Source organism: Mastigoproctus giganteus, chromosome 3, assembly GCF_048544385.1.
Source record: "Mastigoproctus giganteus isolate SK-2022 chromosome 3, ASM4854438v1, whole genome shotgun sequence".
NCBI lineage: Eukaryota > Metazoa > Arthropoda > Arachnida > Uropygi > Thelyphonidae > Mastigoproctus > Mastigoproctus giganteus.
This window is the reverse complement of record NC_143577.1, coordinates 251,072,260-251,094,307: the sequence shown is the minus strand read 5'-3', so window position 1 is coordinate 251,094,307 and position 22,048 is coordinate 251,072,260. Positions and strand designations below refer to the sequence as shown.

Genomic DNA, 22,048 nt, shown 5'->3' with positions numbered 1-22,048 from the left:
AACTAAGTATATTCATTCATCAAATAAATTCATCAATGTAGAAAGATTCTTAGTGCCCTAAAGTCTATATTCTATATGGTGGGACAACAATATCTCCCATAGAACTAAAAAACATATTGGACAGTTGTTGGTACTTTGCTACGGATGTGGACACTGAAAGAGGGTGACAAAAAGATTAGAGCCCTAGAGATGGGACTACCTACATCAAAGTGCTAGGGTTTCTAGGCTAAAGAGGATGATGTATGCATGCAGATGAAGATATTACAGAACGAATAGAAAATAGGACGTTGAGATTGTTTGAACATCTGCTGCGCATGAATGAAGTGAGATGGTCTAAAATTATATGTGAGTGGATACCACAAGGGAAGAGAAGGCAAGAACACCCTAGAAAAACATGGAAGGAAGGTGCACTATCAGCCATGAGAAAAAAAAATTTGAAAGCTGAAGATGCCCACGTCCGGCGACTTTGGAAAAAGGGAATGACAAGGTGGCGATATGCCATAAGTCAAACATAGATAGATAAATGATTCCAGAATTAGGATCCATAAATTCAGATTACATGGGAAGTGTTTAGATTACTGGAATGTTGGAAGTTTTTCTTTTTAGCTAGTGACTTGTTAAATACTGGAATAAATTACCTGTGTAGATAGTTGAAGCTGACAGCTAAAGAAATTCAAAGGTTAGCTATATCAAGCACATAGGTTTTTTTTTATAATTTTAGTGGAAAAAATCACTATTATTAACAAGCAGTGTTATTTACAGTGTAGAATTTGAGTAAATTCTTTATTATGTTGACATTTCAAAAATTAATTGCAAAATTCCATCATTAGAGCCGGAGATACAGTAAAGATTGCTTGTTTACAACATAGTGATAAATATAAATATTAATGGTATTGTTTTATTTATAATTATACAGAAATGTAATGTGAAATCACTTTCTAATTGGAACTAAGAATGTCATTAAAATAGTAGAAAAATAACCCATCCACTAAAAAAAAATTTAAGTTTTTAATTTGTATAATTTTAGTTTTAAAACTAAAGATTTAGCTTATTGCCTAACTTAAATTCTGTTGCTGTTTTGTGTGCTCTTTCCTGTATCTAGAGAGAGAGAGAATATATTCAATTTTCTCTTTGCTCAGTTGCAAATAAGAAGCACTCGCAGAAAAGGAAAAAAGAAAAGACAGAATCCACTGAGCATGCAAGGTATGTTACTTTTAAATATTTGCATTATGTAGCATTATCAGTTATGAAATAGAATTGTATATGATTTTTTTTTTTTTTTTTTTTCAAAATGTTTCCTAATTTAAGCAAATTTGTCATATGGCATATTGAATATCCTGCTTATCGTTATTAATCGAAATTAAACTATATTAACATTATGGATAATCCTTTAGTTCTGAGGTGAAATAACAAATTTTACAGTAAATGACAATATAGGCTTCCCAATTGTTTAATGTAATCAAAATTAATTAAAGTGCTAAATGTTATTGACTGCTAGCTTAATTTTTTTATAAGAGGTCTAATCAAAAAATATCTGGACTGACTGAGTTTATTTATGGGAGTGATTAATTAATCCTCTTCAAAATATGAGATGACATTTTTAGCCTAACAGTTAGCATTAGTAGAGGCATATGATGCAAGAAAGCAAGCTTATGCAGGATCAGCCACAAAAAACCATTTCACCGTTCCGTTCATTCCAAATATCTGCCAAGCTCAGCCTTAATTTATTTAGGCTATCAACTTCCACAACGAAAGATGGAAGTCTGTTCCACCAATCAACTACCCACTGGCTAAAGGCAAACTTGTGCACATCTATCCTACAACTATCTTTCCTCAAATTGAATATATGCACTCTCAGGTGATTATTCTGAGCAAGAGGAAGAATCCCATCAGCATTGAGCAAGTTTCCCCACTTGGGGCAATCATTTTATTCTTTATTATTTGCATTATCAAATTGCTGTACTTTTTTTTTTTTTTAACAAAACAGTGGTCATTTGATACCAAAGTTTGCACTTGACAAAATTTCGTCTGAAGTTTAGGGCTGTCCATATTGCAGTTAACGTATGCAGTCAGATACTTACCCATTTTGAAACTCAGTGTCAAACAAAAACTTGTATATTGCCGACCCATTGCAGAATCCCCATGTGCTATTTTAAGATTGTTTCTCTTGTGATTTTTTTTTTTTTTCCTTATTTTAAAGCAAAATTTAAAAAAAAATCCAAGTTGTTTAGTTCACTCCAATGTTTGAACTAAGATGAGAAGGAAAATGTGTCATCTTTAGCTGAATCTTCTTTGCCTTTTACACACACTTAATTTTATTGCATTATTGTTTGACTTTGCTATATAAATATTGTTTAATTTGGATGTCACTTATGTTTTAGCACTGTGAATACATATATATATATTTTTTAATTAAGGTAACACAAAAGCAAAAGTAATACTGAAACCAGTATTACTCTAGTACTACGAATGGGTAGAAAGTTGAAGCTAGAAGAAACTTCTTAAAATTGGACTCTAATTTCTGTGGGCTGTAAGTTTCAGCCAATGCGTAAGGAGGAAGGTTGTTCTAAAAACAGAAGTAGAAGAAATTAATGAAAAGTTGGTTCATAGTTTGAAGTCGAACTATGATTGGATGTGTTCCAGTTGATGCATGTGTTCAGACTGGTTTGAAACAAAGTACTGTATTTTGGATGTTGAATCAGAATAATAGTACCTGTGGAAATATCTGTAGGAAAAAGCTATGCAGAAAAATTTGGTTATCTGTGTAAAAATAGGGGATATAGTTAATTTGAGAGAGAGAGAGAGAGAGAGAGAGAGAGAGAGAGAGAGAGAGAGAGAGAGAGAGATCATTAATATCACTTGACAACCTCCATTTGAGAAACTTTAGACTGATTATTAGGGAACTTTCAGATTTTTCTTTTCAACTTTTCAGTTTTCCTCAGAAGATTTCTAGAAAGCATATCTCTTATGAATTTGTAGAACATTTACTTTTCTTCTGGATTTCAGTTAAGTTCACATTTTAAGGCTGTGATGAGGTTATTTGTTATTTGATATATCTGTTATTTCAATTTAATCATCTTAATAAGGACCTATCAAATTTATCAACACAAGTTTCAGATTTCTTTGGAAGAAGCTGCTCGTCATTGGTGCAGAAGCACATCATAACCAAAGACATGATCTGCTATGTAGGCAAACAATGGAGAATTCAATGGCAAGCCCAAACGCACAATAAACTCCACCAAATAAAACCTGAACCACAAACGTGGACCTCCAGTTTCCGTATAAACAGGAGGGAGGAAATAATTTTAACTAGAGCGCGAATTGGCCACAGTCATCTTACCCACCTTTATCTCCTCACAGGTAATGATCCTCCACGATGCACACAGTGCAACTGTTCACTCACAATGAAGCATAGTCTTATTGAGTATACTTTATACACCACTGCCCGCCAAGTCTCTTTTAGCTTTCTGCCAAACCTTAAAGAACCCATGACACTCTGCCACATCATAGGTAACGATGCTAATCTGCTGGAGTTCTTTCACTTTACAAAAAAGATCGAATTATATGATTGGTTTTGAGTAATGCCATCACAATCACCATGCATATGTAACATTCATAATGATGATACCAAAAAACAACAACAACAGCTATGTAGCTTTTGTATCAACAGTAGTATCTCTGTTTTCTGTGATTTGTATACTTTTGAATTATTTCCAATTTTTAAGTTACTCTTCATTCTTTGCTCTTGAAAACAATATTGGGAACATGCATGCAGCTTACCTGAGAGTTGATTTATTTTCTGCAAGTATCTAATTTTAAGAAATGTATTTCCTCAGATGTGTCAGATATTAAAACTCATTCTGGTATTTAAAATAATTCTTCTGTTTCACTAATGAATTCATTTTCATTTCATCCATCATTTGTAAAAGGGAGGTTATGGCGACAAAAGCTAGAAGTATTATTTTTCAGAGTAGAATTCAGGTCATCGATATCATGTGATACACTAATCTATTTTGGTTTTGGTGTGTGAGAATTGGTTCTTTTCATTGAACAGACGACACAGATACCATGATAAAAAGGCTGTCGTGACTAGCACCTTGGTAATAATTGAAAACCTCCAACTGTGTGAAAAAGTCCTGAATTTAGCTCTTGTTAAGACAGAAGAAACTTTTATGACTTTTTTTTTTTTGTCATGGTTGAGTTAGGTAGTCTTGAGAAGGGTTGCATAATTGTTTTTCTCCAGGAAACTTCCCCCCCCCCCCCTTTCTGGCAAATAAGCAAGCCAACCAAAGAATATACACAATTTACAGACACAGCTTTAGTTGCTTCTGCATAAATTCTGAATAGCCTAATCTGAGAAAGGAACGGGGAGGCATTTCAGACAATGTAAATCATTCTTTTCTATGTCATACAGAGTCTTTTGTTAGTTTATTGTGTAGTACTACATTATGAATAAGTAATGATATTGCAGTACATTAAATAAACTGATTTCTGATTCAAGCATCATATGAAAAATTTGATGCTTTTTTTTTTTTAGCATTAGCATTAGTAGAGGCATACAATGCAAGAAAGCAAGCTTATGCAGCATCAGCCAAAAAAAACCCCCTTCCATTTCATCCCTCCATTTGTTCCAAATGCCTGTCCAGCTCAGCCTTAAATTTATTTAGGCAATTAGCTTCCACATCAAAAGATGGAAGTCTGTTCCACTAATCAACTACCTGCTTGCTAAAGGCAAATTTCCACACATCTATTCTATAACTATCTTTCCTCAATTTGAAACTGTGCCCCCTCAGGTTCTTAGTCTGAGCAAGACGAAGAATCCCATCAGCATTCAGCTTGCTCAACCCATTCAAGGCCTTATACACTTCAATCAAATCACCTTGCATGTGCTACTCTCCAGGTGCTACAATTTGCAGAACTTAAGCCTTTCTTGATAAGACCACCCCTTTCTTCCCCTCATCAATCTTGTTGTCCTTCTTTGTACTCGTTCTAGCAACTCTACATCTTTCCTAAAATGAAGCCTCCAGACCTGTACACAGTACTCTAGGTGTGGCCGGACCATTGCCTTGTATAATGAGATTATCACTTCCCTGCTAGCAAAATTCCTATGTATCATGGACAAGACTCCATGACCTGCCCTGGCAGCCCGTCTGCACCGCTCAGCAAACTTCATATTTGACTGCACAATTACCCCCAGGGCTTTTTCATTTTGCACTTCCCTGAGTGTAGTACCACCCAGTTGGTACGTTTCTCTTGGGTTATTGCTACCCATATTCAGTACTTTGCATTTGTCAATGTTAAACTCCAGTTGCAACTTCTCAGCCCATTTTCACAACTTATCTAGATCCAGTTGGAGTAGCATGCTGTCATTACTGTCGTTTACAACCCTGCCAACCTTTATATCATCTGCAAACTTGGACATTAAACTTGATATACCTTCATCAATCATTTATAAATATACAAAACAACAATGGCCCAACACCAAACCCTCGGGAACTCCACTAATAACATTTGTCGAAGAAGAGCAGTGTCCATTGATTACCACTCTCTGTTGTCTCCCTCTCAACCATTCCTTTATCCATTGTATCAACTTACCCTTGATGATGCCATACCTCTCCAATTTGTACAGCAGTCTTCCATGTGCAACAGTATCAAACGCTTTCCTGAAATCCAAGTACAGTAAACTCCCGCTATTCGCGGGGGTTACGTTCCTGAGAAATGTCGCGAATACTGAGTTATGGCTCCCATAGTAGTAAAGGGGTTCCAAAGTATGAAATATATAAGAAAAACTAGTCTAAAATTGTCTATATATACCTTCAAAAGGTATTATATATACCTTCATAATATGACTATGTACATAGACAGTACATAGTGAAATGCAAGCATATGGCATCGAAATGAAAATAAGAAACAATTAATTAATTAAATGTAATATTTATTAGAAATTTTAAACCAGCGCCTTTGCTAGCAACAAAACTTATCCCGCCAGTGCTATCACCAGTTTCGCTAAAGTGTTGATAAAGCAGTTTTGCCTTTTCACGAATGATGAGTGAACTTAACGGAATTTTATTTTGAGTTCGGTCTTCTTTCTATCCACAGATTTAAAGCTTTTTCTATTTTTTCTAATTTAACATCATGAGTTAGAGCAAATTTTTGAAGCAATTAGCGCGTTTTCACGGACACTAAGGCGGATTTTTTCTTCCGATTTCTTAATTGATCGTACCGTTGACTCATTGATTTTATAATGTTTTGCCACTGAGGAGACACTTTCACCATTAGAAATTTTGTCTAATAACTCAATTTTATTCGCTAATGTCATTATCATCACCTTCTTTGATATTTTCACATTTTCCTTGTTATTCGTAGTCATATTTTTGTACGGGTTAGAAAGAACTTGTCCACAATAAAGTCACTTTCTTCCATTAACATACTCGAAAAAGTCTGTTTTACACTGCAAAATGGTAGATTTATCACTTTTGTAAGCATATCAATTTATAAATTGATAAATTTATTCAATTTATAAGCATATAAATTAAAAGCAAACGACGAAACCTTCAATGGCAAGCGCATATCACATACTGAACAAGGATTAGGGAGAAATATCCATGCTTGCAATTTTGTCACCACTCTCCCCCACCCACTGAGTGCTGTTTTGACTGGGAAATATAATTTTAGCCACGCCCATGTTTTTTATGGCGGAAAATGTTCACAGCGCTTTAAAATTCACATTTTTTTGGTTTCATTTTATATTAAATCAGCAATCGCAATACCGCGAATAGCGGGGGTTTACTGTATATGATATCAAAAATATTTTTGGCATTCAATTCCTTTGTGACCACATCATATTATCCAATCAAATTGGTCAGACAAGACCTCCCTTTCACAAACCCATGCTGTCTTAACTATTATTGCAGTCTTGTCTAGATGATCCTGCAGTGCTTCTTTAACTAGTGATTCCATTATTTTCCTTGGAACACAAGTTAAACTAACAGATGTATAGTTACTTGTGTCACCTTTTGATCCTCCTTTGTGAATTGGTGATACATTTGCACACCTCCAGTCCATGGGGCCCTCTCCTGAGTCCAAGGAAGCTTTCATAATTATGGCTAAGGATTTGCTTACTTCCTTTGCTGCCTCCTTTAATATAACTGGATAGATCCTCTCTACCCCATGTTCCTTCCTTATGTTTAACTTCAACAATTTCTCCACTTTGCTTTCAGTTATTACAAAATCACTTAGCTCCCTGTTAGTCCTATTTTTTAATGACTGGAATTTTTGTAATTAGGGTAAATGTAAGATAAGATTAAATATCATTAAGGACTAATATAATTTAGGATGATGCATAGTGCACATCAAGAAATGATAAATTAGTCTTCCTTATTAGAAAAAGATTGGTAATGAGACATCTTATGGTGGGGGGGATCTGATCAAGGTCCATAAGGCTTTGAGAGGGGATAGTAAATTGGACAAGGGTGCAGTTTTGCAATGTAAGTGATACTAGGACTGGAGATGTAAAGTTAAATTACTGAAGAGGTCACTGGAGATGACATCTTCCCCTTTCATCCAAAAATCTGGTTGAAATTTGTGATTGTGAGCCAAGATTTCTGAAAACAATAGTGACTTCAGATTAAGTATAGTGATATCTTTATGACCCACAGATAAACATTAATCCTGTGAGTGGAAGTCTCTTGGAAAGAAAAACTCGTGTTGTGACACCTAAAGGTAAACTTAGCTAGAATTATTTTTGATCATAAAAACATATATGCTATCTTTTGTTATTTAACAAATTGACTTTACTATCTTTAAAATAATTAATATTCTGACATCTTCACCTATACAACTTCCTGTATAGATATGAATATGTTCAAGGCAGGACTTATGACAAAAGTGCTGGCTAATTTTGAGTTACCAATATATATAAAAAAAAAAAATTTATGTACCCCTGTTGTAAATGGAATTTAATTAAATACAAAACTATTTAAAGTATAAAGTGAAAATCACTATTTTAAACTTTGAGGAAGAGTTTTATTATTGAATTGTTATTGGTAAATTAATAAATTGTTTGTTGTGACATTATTGGTGATTTTGATAATTTAATATGGTCAGAAAAGTATTCCAACAGTGTTTTAACAATTCAACACAGATGCTACATTTCCACTTTTTTTGGACTGACTATAACTGTACCAATTCAAAAAGGGTTTTACAATTAAAAAGATATTTTGATTTGAGATCACAATTTGCAATTAAATCATGCCATAATTTGAGTATGAAACAAATCCATTTTTGATATACCTACTTAAGGGTGTGGCTTTATGTTAACTTTCTTTCTGAAGGACCGACCGCACAGGGGATAGTGAAGTCATCAGACTTGTTGATGCTCAGCTGTGAATGGTCACTTTGCTTTGCTATTCAAAAATTGCACAACTCAGCCTAATGAATACAGTCCTCTCTCATAAACTTCAGTGTCACATGTTAGTGTTATTTTATTGCAATATTATAATGGCTTTTCCAGCTCCTTGGAGAAGCTATTATAATACAAGTACATTTCTTCTGCTATAATAATGAGATATTAATCAGAGAGTGGTCCCCAACTCAGAACTTAATATATCAGCTGCCTTATCTGCTTAATACCTATCATTCCTCTTTAGTACTGTTTACATTCTCTTTTCTACTGCAAAATACTTTAGCATTAGCATTAGTAGAGGCATTTGATGCAAGAAAGCAAGCTTATGCAGCATCAGCCAAAAAAAAAAAAAAAAAAACCCACTTCCACTTCACCCCTCTGTTCGTTCAAAATACCTGCCCAGCTGAGCCTTAAACTTATTTAGGCTGTCAACCTCCACGACAAGGGATGGAAGTCTGTTCCACCAACCAACCACCCGCTGGCTAAAGGCAAATTTCTGCACGTCTATCCTACATCTGTCTTTCCTCAATTTGAATTTATGACCTCTCAGGTGATTTTTCTGAGCTAGAGGAAGAATCCCATCAGCATTGAGCATGCTCAAACCATTCAAGGCTTTGTACACCTCTATCAGATCACCTCGCTGGTGCCTAGTCTCCAGACACCGTAATTTGCAAAACTTAAGCCTTTCTTCGTAAGAGCACCCCTTTGTTCCATTCACTAATCTTGTTGCCCTTCTCTGTACTCGTTCCAGCAGCTCTACATCCTTCTTGAAATGAGGCCTCCAGACCTGTATACAGTACTCTAGGTGTGGCCTGACCATCGCCTTATACAATGGAATAATCACCTCCTTATCCTTGCTGGAAAAATTCCTGTATATCATTGACAATACTCCATGAGCTACTCTTGCAGCCCGTCTGCACTGCTCAGAGAACTTCATATCTGCCTGCACAACCACCCCCAAGTCCCTTTCATTCTCTACCACTGTCAGTGTAGTACCACAGAGTTGATACGTTGCTCTGGTTACTTCTTTGATTTCTCTTTGTGTAATTTATTTCCTCTCATTATTTTTAAATTGTTGCTATTGTACAGGTGATTGCATTCTAGAATATGCTCTACTAATTCCAATGTTTTTAATTTTTTTTTATTTTATGAAAATCCCGGACACAAGAGGTATTAGAACCTATGGTGCATTAGCATTAGTAGAGGCACCCGATGCAAGAAAGCAAGCTTATGCAGCATCAGCCAAAAAAAAAAAAAATAAATAAATAAAAAAATAACCACTTCCACTTCACCCCTCTGTTCGTTCGAAATACCTGTCCAGCTGAGCCTTAAACTTATTTAGGCTATCAACTTCCACGACAAGGAATGGAAGTCTGTTCCACCAACCAACCACCCGCTGGCTAAAGGCAAATTTCCACACGTCTATCCTACATCTGTCTTTCCTCAATTTGAATTTATGCTCTCTCAGGTGATTATTCTGAGCAAGTGGAAGAATCCCATCAGCATTGAGCATGCTCAAACCATTCAAGGCTTTGTACAACTCTATCAGATCACCTCGCTGGTGCCTAGTCTCCAGACACTGTAATTTGCAAAACTTAAGCCTTTCTTCGTTAGAGCACCCCTTTGTTCCATTCACTGATCTTGTTGCCCTTCTCTGTACTCATTCCAGCAGCTCTACATCCTTCTTGAAATGAGGCCTCCAGGCCTGTATACAGTACTCTAAGTGTGGCCTGACCATTGCCTTATACAAGGGAATGATCACCTCCTTATCCCTGCTAGAAAAATTCTTATATATCATTGACAATACACCATGAGCTACTCTTGCAGATGGGCTGCAAGAGTAGCTCATGGTGCTTATAGTACGTATGCATGGGTTGAAGGTTGAGAAGATACAACCTGAACTGTTTATATTTCTAACAGTAGTAATCTGCTTAATGTATTAATTTGTGTTGTTTCTCCTATGTAGTAGTAGTAGTAGAAGTAGTAGTGGCATGTGATGCAAGAAAGCAAGTGTTAAGAGCTTATGCAGCATCAGCCAAAAAAAAAAAAAAAAATCAATCACACCATTCCCTCCAAATGCCTGTCCAGTTCCTCCTTAAATTTATTCAACCCATCAACTTCCACAATGACAGATAGAAGTTTGTTCTAGCAATTAACCACCTGCTGGCTAAAGGCAAATTTCCGCACATCTATTCTACATCTGTCTTTTCTTAATTTGAATTTATGCCCCCTTAGGTTCGTAATCTGAACAAGTGGAAGGATCCCATCAGAATTCAGTGTGCTCAACCCATTCAAGGCCTTATACACCTCAATGAGATCACCACGCAGGTGCCTAGTCTCCAGCCACTGCAATTTGCAGAACTTAAGCCTCTCTTGGTAAGAGGATCCCTTCATTCTCCTCACCAATCTTGTTGCCCTTCTCTGTACACGCTCAAGTAAATCTACATCCTTCCTAAAATGAGGTCTCCAGACCTGTTCGCAGTACTCAAGGCCTGACCATTGCCTTATACAGAGGGACAATCACCTCCTTCTCCCTGCTAGCAAAATTCCTATATATCATTGACAAAACCCCATGACCTGCCCTGGCTGCCTGTCTGCATTGCTCAGAAAACTTCATATCTGACTGCACAATTACTCCCAGGTCTTTTTCATTTTCTACCACCTTAAGTGTAGTACCACACAGTTGGTACGTTTCTCTGGGGTTACTTCTATCCATATGCAGTACTTTGCATTTGTCAAGGTTAAACTTCAGTTGCCACTTCTTAGCCCATATGCCCAAATTATCTAGATCCTGTTGCAGTAGCACACTGCCATTACTGTCATTAACAACCCTGCCAACCTTTGTATCATCTGCAAACTTCGACATTAAGCCTGATATACCGTCATCAATATCATTGATAAATATACAAAACAACAGTGGACCTAACACCGAACCCTGTGGGACTCCACTAATAACATTAGTCCAAGAAGAGCAGCACCCATTGATTACCACCCTCTGTCTTCTCCCACTTAACCATCCTTTTATCCATTGTAGCAACTTACCCTTAATACCATTCTGCTCCAATTGTACAATAGTCTTCCATGTGCAACAGTGTCAAAAGCTTTCCTGAAATCCAAGTATATGGTATCAAAATTGTTTTTTGCTTCCAGTTCCTTTGTATCCACATCATAATATCCTATCAAATTTGTCAGACAAGACTTTCCCTTAACAAACCCATACTGTGTCTGAATTATTGCTGCAGTCTTGTCTAGATGATCCTGCAATACATCTTTAACCAGTGACTCTATTATTTTACCCGGAACAGAAGTTAAACTAATTGGTCTGTAATTACTCGTGTCACCCTTCGATCCCCCTTTGTGAATTGGGGATACATTTGCACATCTCCAGTCCGTGGGAACCTCCCCTGAGTCCAAGGATGCTCTCATAATTATGGCTAAGGGTTTGCTTAGTTGCTTTGCTGCCTCCTTTAATATAACTGGATAAATCCCATCTACCCCAGGTGCTTTTCTCATGTTTAACTTCAACAATTTCTCCTCCACTTTGCTCTCAGTTATTCCAAAATCATTAAGTATCCTGCTACAATTTGATAACCTTCTGCCATTTTCAAACCTTAATAATTCCTCATGTGTGAATGTAGATGCAAAATACTCATTAAGTTTGTTTGCTATCTGAGGGGCATCATCAACAGTCAAACCATCAATGTCAAGTGGACCAATCAGATTTGTCCCCTTCCTTTTAGAGTTTATATAAGTAAGGAAACCCTTGCTGTTTTTCTTAGCATCTTTTGCCAAGGATTTCTCGTAATCTGCCTTTGCCTGCCTAACCTCCTTTTGACCTGATTACAGACTGGCTTATATCTGCCATAGGCTTCTGAGTCGCTTGATAATTTATATGCATTTTTCTTCTCTGTTAAGAGTCTCATTAGTTCATTAGATAACCATTTAGGCCTAAACCTTGAACAATATTTCTTAATAGGTATGAAACTTTTAGTAGCATCCACGATTAATTCCTTGAATGCTTCCCACTTAGAATTTACTGTTGGTAACATCGTTAGTTTATCCCACTGTACAGAATTTAAAAACTGTCGGAGACCACTGTACAACATTCAATATGTGAATGTTGTAAATTTTACAACATTCACATATGCTTTTATATATCATATCTTTTTAACTGTTGATCTGATCTTTTAATAACTTTCCTATTTTGTTTATTGATTTGAATACTTGTTACAGATTCTCCTTGTTTTGTCCTTTTGTTTTCAATACCATGTCTTTGACATAGTATTCTATGTTAAGGGCAGTGAGGGGGAAGAAAACCTAGAGAAACTATAAAAAATATATGGAATAGAAATATAGGTTAGAAAAGGTTGCCGCAGTGAGTACAGTATTTTAGAAAGTCACTTGATTACACCACACTACACAGTCTTCAGCATAATTGCGAAGGAAGGAAAAGGTGGGTGTTTTTTTTTTTTTTTTTTTTTTTACACCATACACTACCAATAATTCCATATGGAATTAAAGTTGATAACTACAAGCTTGCCTCAAGGCTTCATACATTTTGAAGAATATTTAACAATTCAACCTAATGACAAATGTTTACATGCATCAAATTGGTAATGCAATTATGAGAGAATTTGCTGAAAGCCTGCTCTGTCTCACCTGAAAACCATTAAAAGACAGTTGCAACATGTCAAGAACTGAGGGAAGCAATATTTACAAATTGTATATCGTTTCTATGACCACAAATGACTTGTCAAAGAGCCATTCTGGCAATGGAATATTCAGTAACTTAGAGTTCCTTTCTCAGTTGTCCATCAAAATTGCATATCCGCTGCTATTAACATAAATGCCAAGGTGGTGTTTAACTGCCGAACAGAAATTTAACTCTGGAGCTACAAAATGTGTCCTCACCATCACCAAATATGAAGCCCAGGATTGGCACTTCACTCATGCCATATCAAGAATTTGAACCTGCCAACCTTCTGATACAGAAAATGACTGGCTGTCAAGAAGCTGATGTCACATACCACCATTGACTCTTCATGCAGCAGGACAGAATGTATTCATTCTACCGTTCCAGTCATCCATCTCTTATGTCATTTCAATTTAAGTAATTAATTCTCTCTTTACTAAAAAGCAATTTTTTTGGATATGTAAGGGAGTTTTTCAAAAAAAAAAAAAAAAAAAAAAGTAGAATTTCAGCTCCATATTCTCCAATTTTGACTGTTGACATAGCTGCTAATGAAACCACACTTTTGTGAAATAAATTTTGTCCAAAATTTCAGTACCTTCACGGCATGTCAAAGACCATTTAAACAAGTTAGTGTTAAGGGATTTTTCAACAAAATTTTGTTCATATTCACTATAAGAATTTGTTTCTAAGTAACTGAATACTTGAAATGCAAGTGGGTCACTTTTCTCCAGTTACATAACATCCTCCACCATCACCCACACACAGTTAACCAACATTTGTTACTTGATAATGTGGATTTGCTTTTAAAATAAACACCCTGTAAATACTTAATTTATAGTTACATTTAAATGCTTTTTGACTTGATTAAAAAGCTCAGGTTTACCTGTAAGAGTCAAAACTGTAAAATAAGATAATTACGATAAATTCAGTTTTTCAGTCCATTGGAACCTTAATCTTGCAAGAAAATCGAAAAATCTGGATATTGAGGGAGTTATGCCCTAACACTACTATCTCTATATCTGAAGTCATAGTGAACCAAATTATTTATGGAGTCTTAAGACATAAATAATCAGATAAACAGGATATTATTTTAATACATATTGTGTAATATATACTATGTTTATTATTCTTATCGAGTATTGCAGTTCTTGTAAATGGTAATTACAGCATAAAGCACATTCACCAAAGTAAAATTCAGTAATATAAAATGAAGAATTATTGCACAGTGCATGGTATTTATCTCTCCAAAACAATACACTAATTTAAAGCAATTTGCAGCCACAAAGTTATACAATTTATACAAAATGACGGATTATACAGAATTAATGTAGAATTTTTCTTATAATATTAATGATTTTTTTTTAGGTATAAGTAGTGCATGACCTCCCCCCCCTTTTTTTTTTTTTTTAACATTAACTTTACTTCAGAGATTTGGGATTTGTCAGTATCAGTTATTTCATTTCCCTTGAAATGGAAACTCTGAGTAAGTAAACATTTAAATTATTTTGCAAAAATGAAGATTGCTGATCTGCTGCTAGACATTGTGTTGAATAAACAAAATATATCATCATTAAAAATTATACTTGGTATACAATGCTTCTCAAGCATTGCTACCAACCAAAAGTGGTTGGTAGCAGTGCTTGAGTAGGATTAAGATAAACTTAATATGATGTCATATAACAAAATATTAAATATTCATAGATATAATGAATATGGGTATTCATATCTGGATTAAATCCATTTGAATTTTAATCTAATCAGATATTGCATAAAACCAAATGTTTGACAGTCTTATGGGATAAAAGTATAAACCTCTATTTAATTTTATTATTTCAAGCCATGCAATTGGGGGGGGGGGGGTATTTTAGTTAATAATTATTATTACAAGTAATTCTGTTTTAGAAATATTTTGTTTTTAATGAAAATGCAAAATTAAATTTACTTAAAATTGAGTTAAATTATCTAGTAGTTCTTGTTCTCTTCCTCTAGTTTTTCTTATAATGATGTCTTGATGAAAGAATAAAATGTTTTCTTTTATTTATAAGCTATTTTATATAATCATGTTTAATTAGTTTTTAGCAATGCTTTTCTGATGTAACTAGTAGCATTTTTTTTTTTTTTTTTTTTTTTTTTTAGATAATAATGAATGGGCCACCTTAACTCCTAAAATGCTATGGGCTAATCTGAAAGTTGAACTGAAATCCTATTATGATTGGTGTCTTGAAACTGATTCCTCTGATGCTACTGTTGAACGATACGGTTTTCAAAAGATATCCTTACTACGTTCCTTTTGTATGAAAACAGGGGTGCAAATCTTACTAAGAGAATATTGCCTTGACCATAAAAGCCGACCATCTTTCAATGAAGAAGATGTTCTTAATATGTTTCCTGTTGTAAAGCACATCAATCCTAGAGTGAGTATGCAATTTTAAATATAGAACCGCACAATAATTATAAGCTATCATAAACTATCAGTTGAATCAAATATAAACATACCTATCCATTTCCTGCAAAACAAGTTTATACACCCAGTTGATTTTGAACTGAGGAGTTCAGGAATATAGAACTGCACTATTGAAAAGTAAAATAAAAAGTCAAAAGAAGGAAGTCTGTTTCAAAGAACAGAAGAGGAAGCAGTAAATAAAGAAGAAAAGTTTTCAGAAGTGAGGTGTGAATGGATGTTGACTAACTGATGCGTGTGCTTGAATTGATTTGGAAGAAAGTGGTAAAATTAGATGCTGGGTCAGAAGAACAGTGCTTATGGAAAGAGCTGCAGTAAAGGCATGCAGTATAAACTGAATGCTTGTCTGATAGGGAGAAGACTATGTTTATAAGTAGTAAAGAATTGGCAATTAACTGAACTGTTCCTTTTTACATTGAGTTGGAGTTTAAGAAAGGTTCTGAGAATTTGATGCAAGAGTTAATATTCTATTAGGAAAAGTAAGATAATAAGTAACCTTAGATAAAAATGCCATATATAACTCAGTTTAATAGAGGTTGAAATATCAATTGGTAAAAATTGCAGCATGGCTTTGGCAAGTGGCCAGAAAGCTAGATTGCCATATTGGTGAGAAATGGGTTTCATCTTATTGGGCTTTTCAAAATCCAGTTCGAATTACAATTATTATAATTGTTGTAAGCTTTAGTATAGTAAGAAAAGAAGCTGCAAAGTTTGATACAAGCCAGTTGTAATATGCTTTCTTATCCCAAACAACACCTTAGCATATACAGGCAACCCTCGTATAACACAGCACTCCTACAACATGGTTTTGCTCTAACACAATTGATAAATTGCGGCAATCCTTGCGCAACACAGTACTTATATAACACGGTTAGAGAATTGCTACAAACCTCGCATGACAGTATTTTTGAGCCTTTGTGTGGAGAAAACCCTGTTGGATCTAATTTTTTAACATTTCCATTCTTTTTTGTGAATCTCCGCTGTTGACTCACTAGTCATTATGCAAAAAAAAATTGGGAAATCCCAGTGTTAGATTCTGTGCTACTGAACTTGTGGTTGTTTGAAACTATAAAAGATTGACTTCGAAGTGTGCAGTTCATGACTTCTTAAGGTTATTTTGGTGTTTATTTGATAGTTTATAAATTTTTCCAGGTATGTATTACTAAACTTTCTTCTTAAGAACCATATTGGAATAATTTTTTTTGTTATGAATTAAATACCAGCCCTAAATTAGGCCTAAGGAACTTAGCATAATTTGAGTAACTGCCGATTTATTTAAAGAATGGTTTTTAAATTGTTTTGTGCCAGCTGTGGAAAACTATTTAAAGCAGAAAAATCTAGATTTCAGAGTTTTATTACTATTGGATAATGTGCCAGGCCATCCAAAAGATTTAAGTCATCCAAAATGTTGAAGTAATGTTCCTACTACTTAATACAACTTTTTTAATTCAGCCATTAGATCAAGTCATATCTACCTATAAAACTCATACAATAGAAAATCATTACAATGGATTTTGGAAAAAATTGATTCCAAATCTATTGAAGCGATGGAGGCATGGAAACGTGTTTTTTTTTTTTTTTTTAATTGTTGGACTTCATCGGAATCATTTATTGCTAAAAGAAATAAAACCATCAGCATTAAATGCATGTTGGAAAAATGTGTGGCTAGATTTCATTCAGCTGACTGAGCTAGCCGGGTGGGTAAAGTACCTGCCTAGCAACTCAAAGGTCGCGGGTTCGAATCCCGCCTCTGGCTTGGATCAAAGTACTGCAAAAACCTTGGGAGGTGCATTATGGCCACAGAAGCCGATGCACCAACTACAAAAAAAAAAAAAAAAAGTCGATAGGAGGAGCCAGTTTTGATGATATGACTACTGAAGACGTTCAAGAATTACTTGTAGAAAGAGGCTGGCAAAGTGGATTTGGTGAAATTGGAGGTAAACCAAATTAATTCAGAGGATGATAGTGCAGATAAATTCTGAAGTCCCAAATTTTACACTGAAAAGCATATGGTAAGACAAACTTAGCCAAGCAATTAGAATTTTTTTTTTCTTTTCTGAATGCAGCTCCTTCAACTGTGAAAGGAACACAAAGTTCAAAAGGGAGCTTCAAAAATGCTTAGCTCCATACAATGCAATTTACATGCAATTTACAAAGATCTATCAAGCAAAAGCAAACAGTCCCAGAATACTGCTTTTTATTTATTTATTTTTTTTTCTATTAAAGAGAGCAGAAGATACACAAAATCTAGATGCTGCAGAAAAGTTCAGAAAGTGAAAATATTCTGCAACAGAGAAAATGTTCCTGTTTAGTTGTGCTTAGCAGCAATGAAGAGGAAGAAAATTAAATGAACATACATTATCTGACCTATATGTATCCCAGTTTGTAAGGTGTTTGCATAAGCATTCACTAGAAAGCAAGCTTATACAGCATCAGCCACAAAAAAAAAAAAAAAAAAAAAAAAAAAACGTTCCCGTTTAACTGATCCATTCTTTCTAAATGTTTGCTTTGAATTTAAGCTATCAACTTCCACCTCAGCAAATGAAAGTTTGTTCCAGCAATCAATGTCCCATTGGCTAAAGGAAAACTTCTGCACATCTATCCTACAACTGTCTTTCCTCAGTTTGAATCTATGCCCCCTCAGGTTTGCTCAATCCATTCAAGGTCTTATACACATCAGTCAGATCACCTCGCAGGTGCCTAGTCTCCAGAAGCTGCAATTTGCAGAACTTAAGCCTTTTTCATAAGAGCACCCCTTTGTTCCCTTCACAGTCTTGTCGCCCTTCTAGCAACTCTCCATCCTCCCTAAAATGAAGCTTCCAGACCTGTACATATTACTCAGGGTGTGGCCTGACCATTGCCAAGAGGATAATCACCTCCTTATCCCTGCTTGCAAAATTCCTGTATATCATCGACAAGACCCCATGATCTACTCTGGCAGCCTGTCTGCACTGCTCAGAAAACTTCATATCTGACTGCACAATTACCCCCAAGTCTCTTTCATTCTTCACTACCCTGAGTGTAATACCATCCAGTTGGTACATTTCTCTGAGGTTTCTGCTACCTATATGCAGTACTTTGCATTTGTTCAGTTATTACTATTTTTAATAAAAATTAAGTTTCCGATAGTTATAAAAAAATAGATTTTTGTTAGCTTTGGAACGTAACCCCCCTCTCCTTTTGTACTGGTTCTTAGTTCCATATAACACGGTTTCACGCTACATGAGATTTTGTAGGAACCTAACTACCGTGTTATACGAGGGTTATCTGTATACAGGGTGTTTCAGTTAAACGTTTCAGAACTTCTAAGAGGGGTAGGGTACATCCTGACAACTCGAAATCGTATAGCAATGTGGGGTCGGAAATGCTTTCCTGAAGCGGTGTTGTACACAGAAGCACCATAAAAAGAAAAGAGACCGTAAGTGAGAAATCGTTTTAATAATACATGAAAAGAAGCAAAAGGTACATGGATTAAAGTGTTCGAAGTTTCTTCCACGGGCTACAATGCACGCCTCACATCTCCGACGCATGGACATCCGAACATTCTGGAATACTCCAGGTGAATTTCGAATTTCTTCGGCAGCTACTGCGATTCTTGCAACCAGCTCCTCAGCATTGTCAACAGGGGTGTCATAAACTAGCGATTTCATATGACCCCGGAAATAAAAATCAAGACATGATAGGTCGGGTGACCGAGCAGGCCAACGCACGGGACCACCACGTCCGATCCACTGTTGACCAAATGTGACATCCAGGTAGTTACGAACATCTCCGCTATAATGGGCAGGGGCTCCATCGTGTTGGAACCACATTGTCTGTTGCGTCGATGCAGAAATCTGTTCATCTCTCAAAAGTTGTGGCAATACTTGCTGCAGAAAGATCAAGTAGATAGGTCCGGTTAGACGACACGGTAACAGGTAAGGTCCGATGAGGTGATCTCCCATAATACCGGCCCATACATTGACCGAAAATCGAATCTGTGCTGCACGACGTCGTATTGCATGCGGGTTCTCGACCGCGCCGTTATGCGTGTTGAAAATTCCTTCCCTTGTGAAGGATGCCTCATCGGAAAACAACACTTCAGCAGGAAAAAGGGGATTTGTAGCACATTTTCCAAGGTACCACTGTGCGAAAGCAATACGAGCTTGAAGAAACTTCGAACACTTACTTTAATCCATGTACCTTTTGCTTCTTTTCATGTATTATTAAAACGATTTCTCACTTACGGTCTCTTTTCTTTTTATGGTGCTTCTGTGTACAACACCGCTTCAGGAAAGCATTTCCGACCCCACATTGCTATATGATTTCGAGTTGTCAGGATGTACCCTACCCCTCTTAGAAGTTCTGAAACGTTTAACTGAAACACCCTGTATATATTTTTTAAATTATGGTTTAAATAAATGATGACAGTCTAGAGTTTAGTGAGAAATAAAGGAAATTGAGAAGATTAAATGATTAAAAACAGTAGTCCAACCAAGGAAAGAGAAATAGAAACCATGGTGATCAGTTAATCTAGTGTTGTTGAAATGCCAAATGACAAGGACTGAGAATAGTAAGGATAAAGATTCTGTTGGAGGGGAGAGGTATCACCAAGTTGTGATCTTAGGTACTCAAAGAGCAACTAATAGTAATTGTATATTTTTAATAATTGTGAGCATGAGCGTGAGAGATCAAGGGTGTTATCTGTAGATTGTCTGATATTCTAGTACAGTGGTCTCCAAAGAGGGGTGCACAAGATGATACATTGGGTAATTTGGTAAGCAGAGCGAGCAATGCAATCCTTTTATTTGGATCAGTGTACCTATGTGAGGTGACTTTTTCTGCAATGACTATTATTAAAACCACATTTAGAAATAAACGTAACTTGGAACACCAAATATTTGAGTAGCTGTGTCCCAAAATATGAAACTAAGATGCACAGCAATAATGAAAAATATTCAAGCACATTGTTTCCACTAAAAAATGCTGTTGATTTGATTTATACCACTGTATTTAATTTAGATTTCTTTTTGTATTTTTGCATCAAATTAGATTGATCTTTTTAAATTATATGATTTTATGCAATTTTAGATATAATAATGCATACCATGTAAATTATTTATTTATGAATAAATCAAATAGTATAACATTACATTTATTACACTTGTTACATTAATGATTTCATATAATTTTGTGCTAGAACTTCAGTTTAATTTTGTTTTGTATTTTTTTTATATGTGATTTTATAAATGTATTTTAAGATGTAATGCCTTTCATGTAAATTATTTATAGATAAAAAATATATATATAAACTTATATATTTAATTTTTTATTCTGGAGTGCACCTTAGTTCCTTTTAAGTAAAATAAGGGTGCATGACCAAAAAAGTTTGGAGACCACTGTTCTAGTAGATAAATGAACAAGTTGCTTGAAGTCGTCAGTAATAGCAAAAGCCTTGCTATTACTAATGACTTTGGTTGGGTCCATCCAATTAGAAAACTGAATCAAGGTGAAGTTGCAAACATTAAAATTGCCAAGGAAAATCAGATATTTTTTAGGAAAGTTAGACTGGGGAAAGTAGAATTTCAAAGAAAATAAAAAGATTCTAAGTATTTGTCAAGTGTGTATTAATTTTACAGAATGTGGTAAAAGGATTTTGAGCCAAATAAAATTAAAATTTTAAAAAAATAAATAAAAATAAAAAAATTCCATATTAGCAGTTTCTGGTGAAATCAGGGACAGGAATATCAGAGACATGCACAAGTTTTACCTTGAATTTAGAAGGAGTCATATTTAGGATAAGTAGAATGGATGATTGGTGATTGAGGCAAATAGTTGGTTCTGTTATAAAATGGATTAGAAAATTGCAGATGGAAAAGGATAGGTTAGAACAGAATAAATGTGAAATAAATTGGAAATTTTTGCATACAAGTTTGTTCTATTAGTTTGACTATTCATGATGTCTGTGTAGAAGAGATATAAAAGTAGGAAGGAAACATAGTATGAGATGAAGATATTTTGTCAGACACAAGTTCTGTCTATAACATAGCATGTCATCCCAAGTACCACCTATTCTATTAATAATACTTGTACATCCTTCAGTCACAGCTCGTAAAGGAAATGCAGCAGGATTGGTCACTAATATGGATGCTTTCTAGAGCTGTAAGTATATTTGGTGTGATGGAATGTCTAGCAGTTGATCTGTGAAAATTCATCAATTTTCACTTCACTGAAGTCCCTCAAGGTAGGGAGGAGACTTTACTGAAGCATAAATTTATGAAATTTAAAGTTTTACTGTTTAAATGTAAACAATTTATTTACCATAATGCCAATCAATCTTTTGAAGTTATGGTGGGCATTATTGTGAATTGCTTACCTTTAGATAGTAAAACTTTAAAAGTTCATCAGTTATTGCATGATTAGAGAGAGGGGGGGTCCATCACTGATTATTACATTTCCTCCCCCCAACCCTCCCAGTTTTTTACCTCATCAGTGCTTCATAAATGAACAA

General features: G+C 35.2%; 1 protein-coding gene across 1 annotated transcript in view; it reads left to right on the top strand.

Moving 5' to 3' along the window:
- clu (clustered mitochondria protein homolog) overlaps positions 1 to 22,048 on the top strand; it is a 292,499-nt gene that overhangs the window by 192,873 nt on the left and 77,578 nt on the right. Inside the window, exons 25-26 of the mRNA XM_090370384.1 lie at positions 1,140 to 1,203; positions 15,234 to 15,511. Of these exons, the coding sequence (XP_090226510.1) occupies positions 1,140 to 1,203; positions 15,234 to 15,511 (342 nt within the window). The remainder of the gene's footprint in view (positions 1 to 1,139; positions 1,204 to 15,233; positions 15,512 to 22,048) is intronic.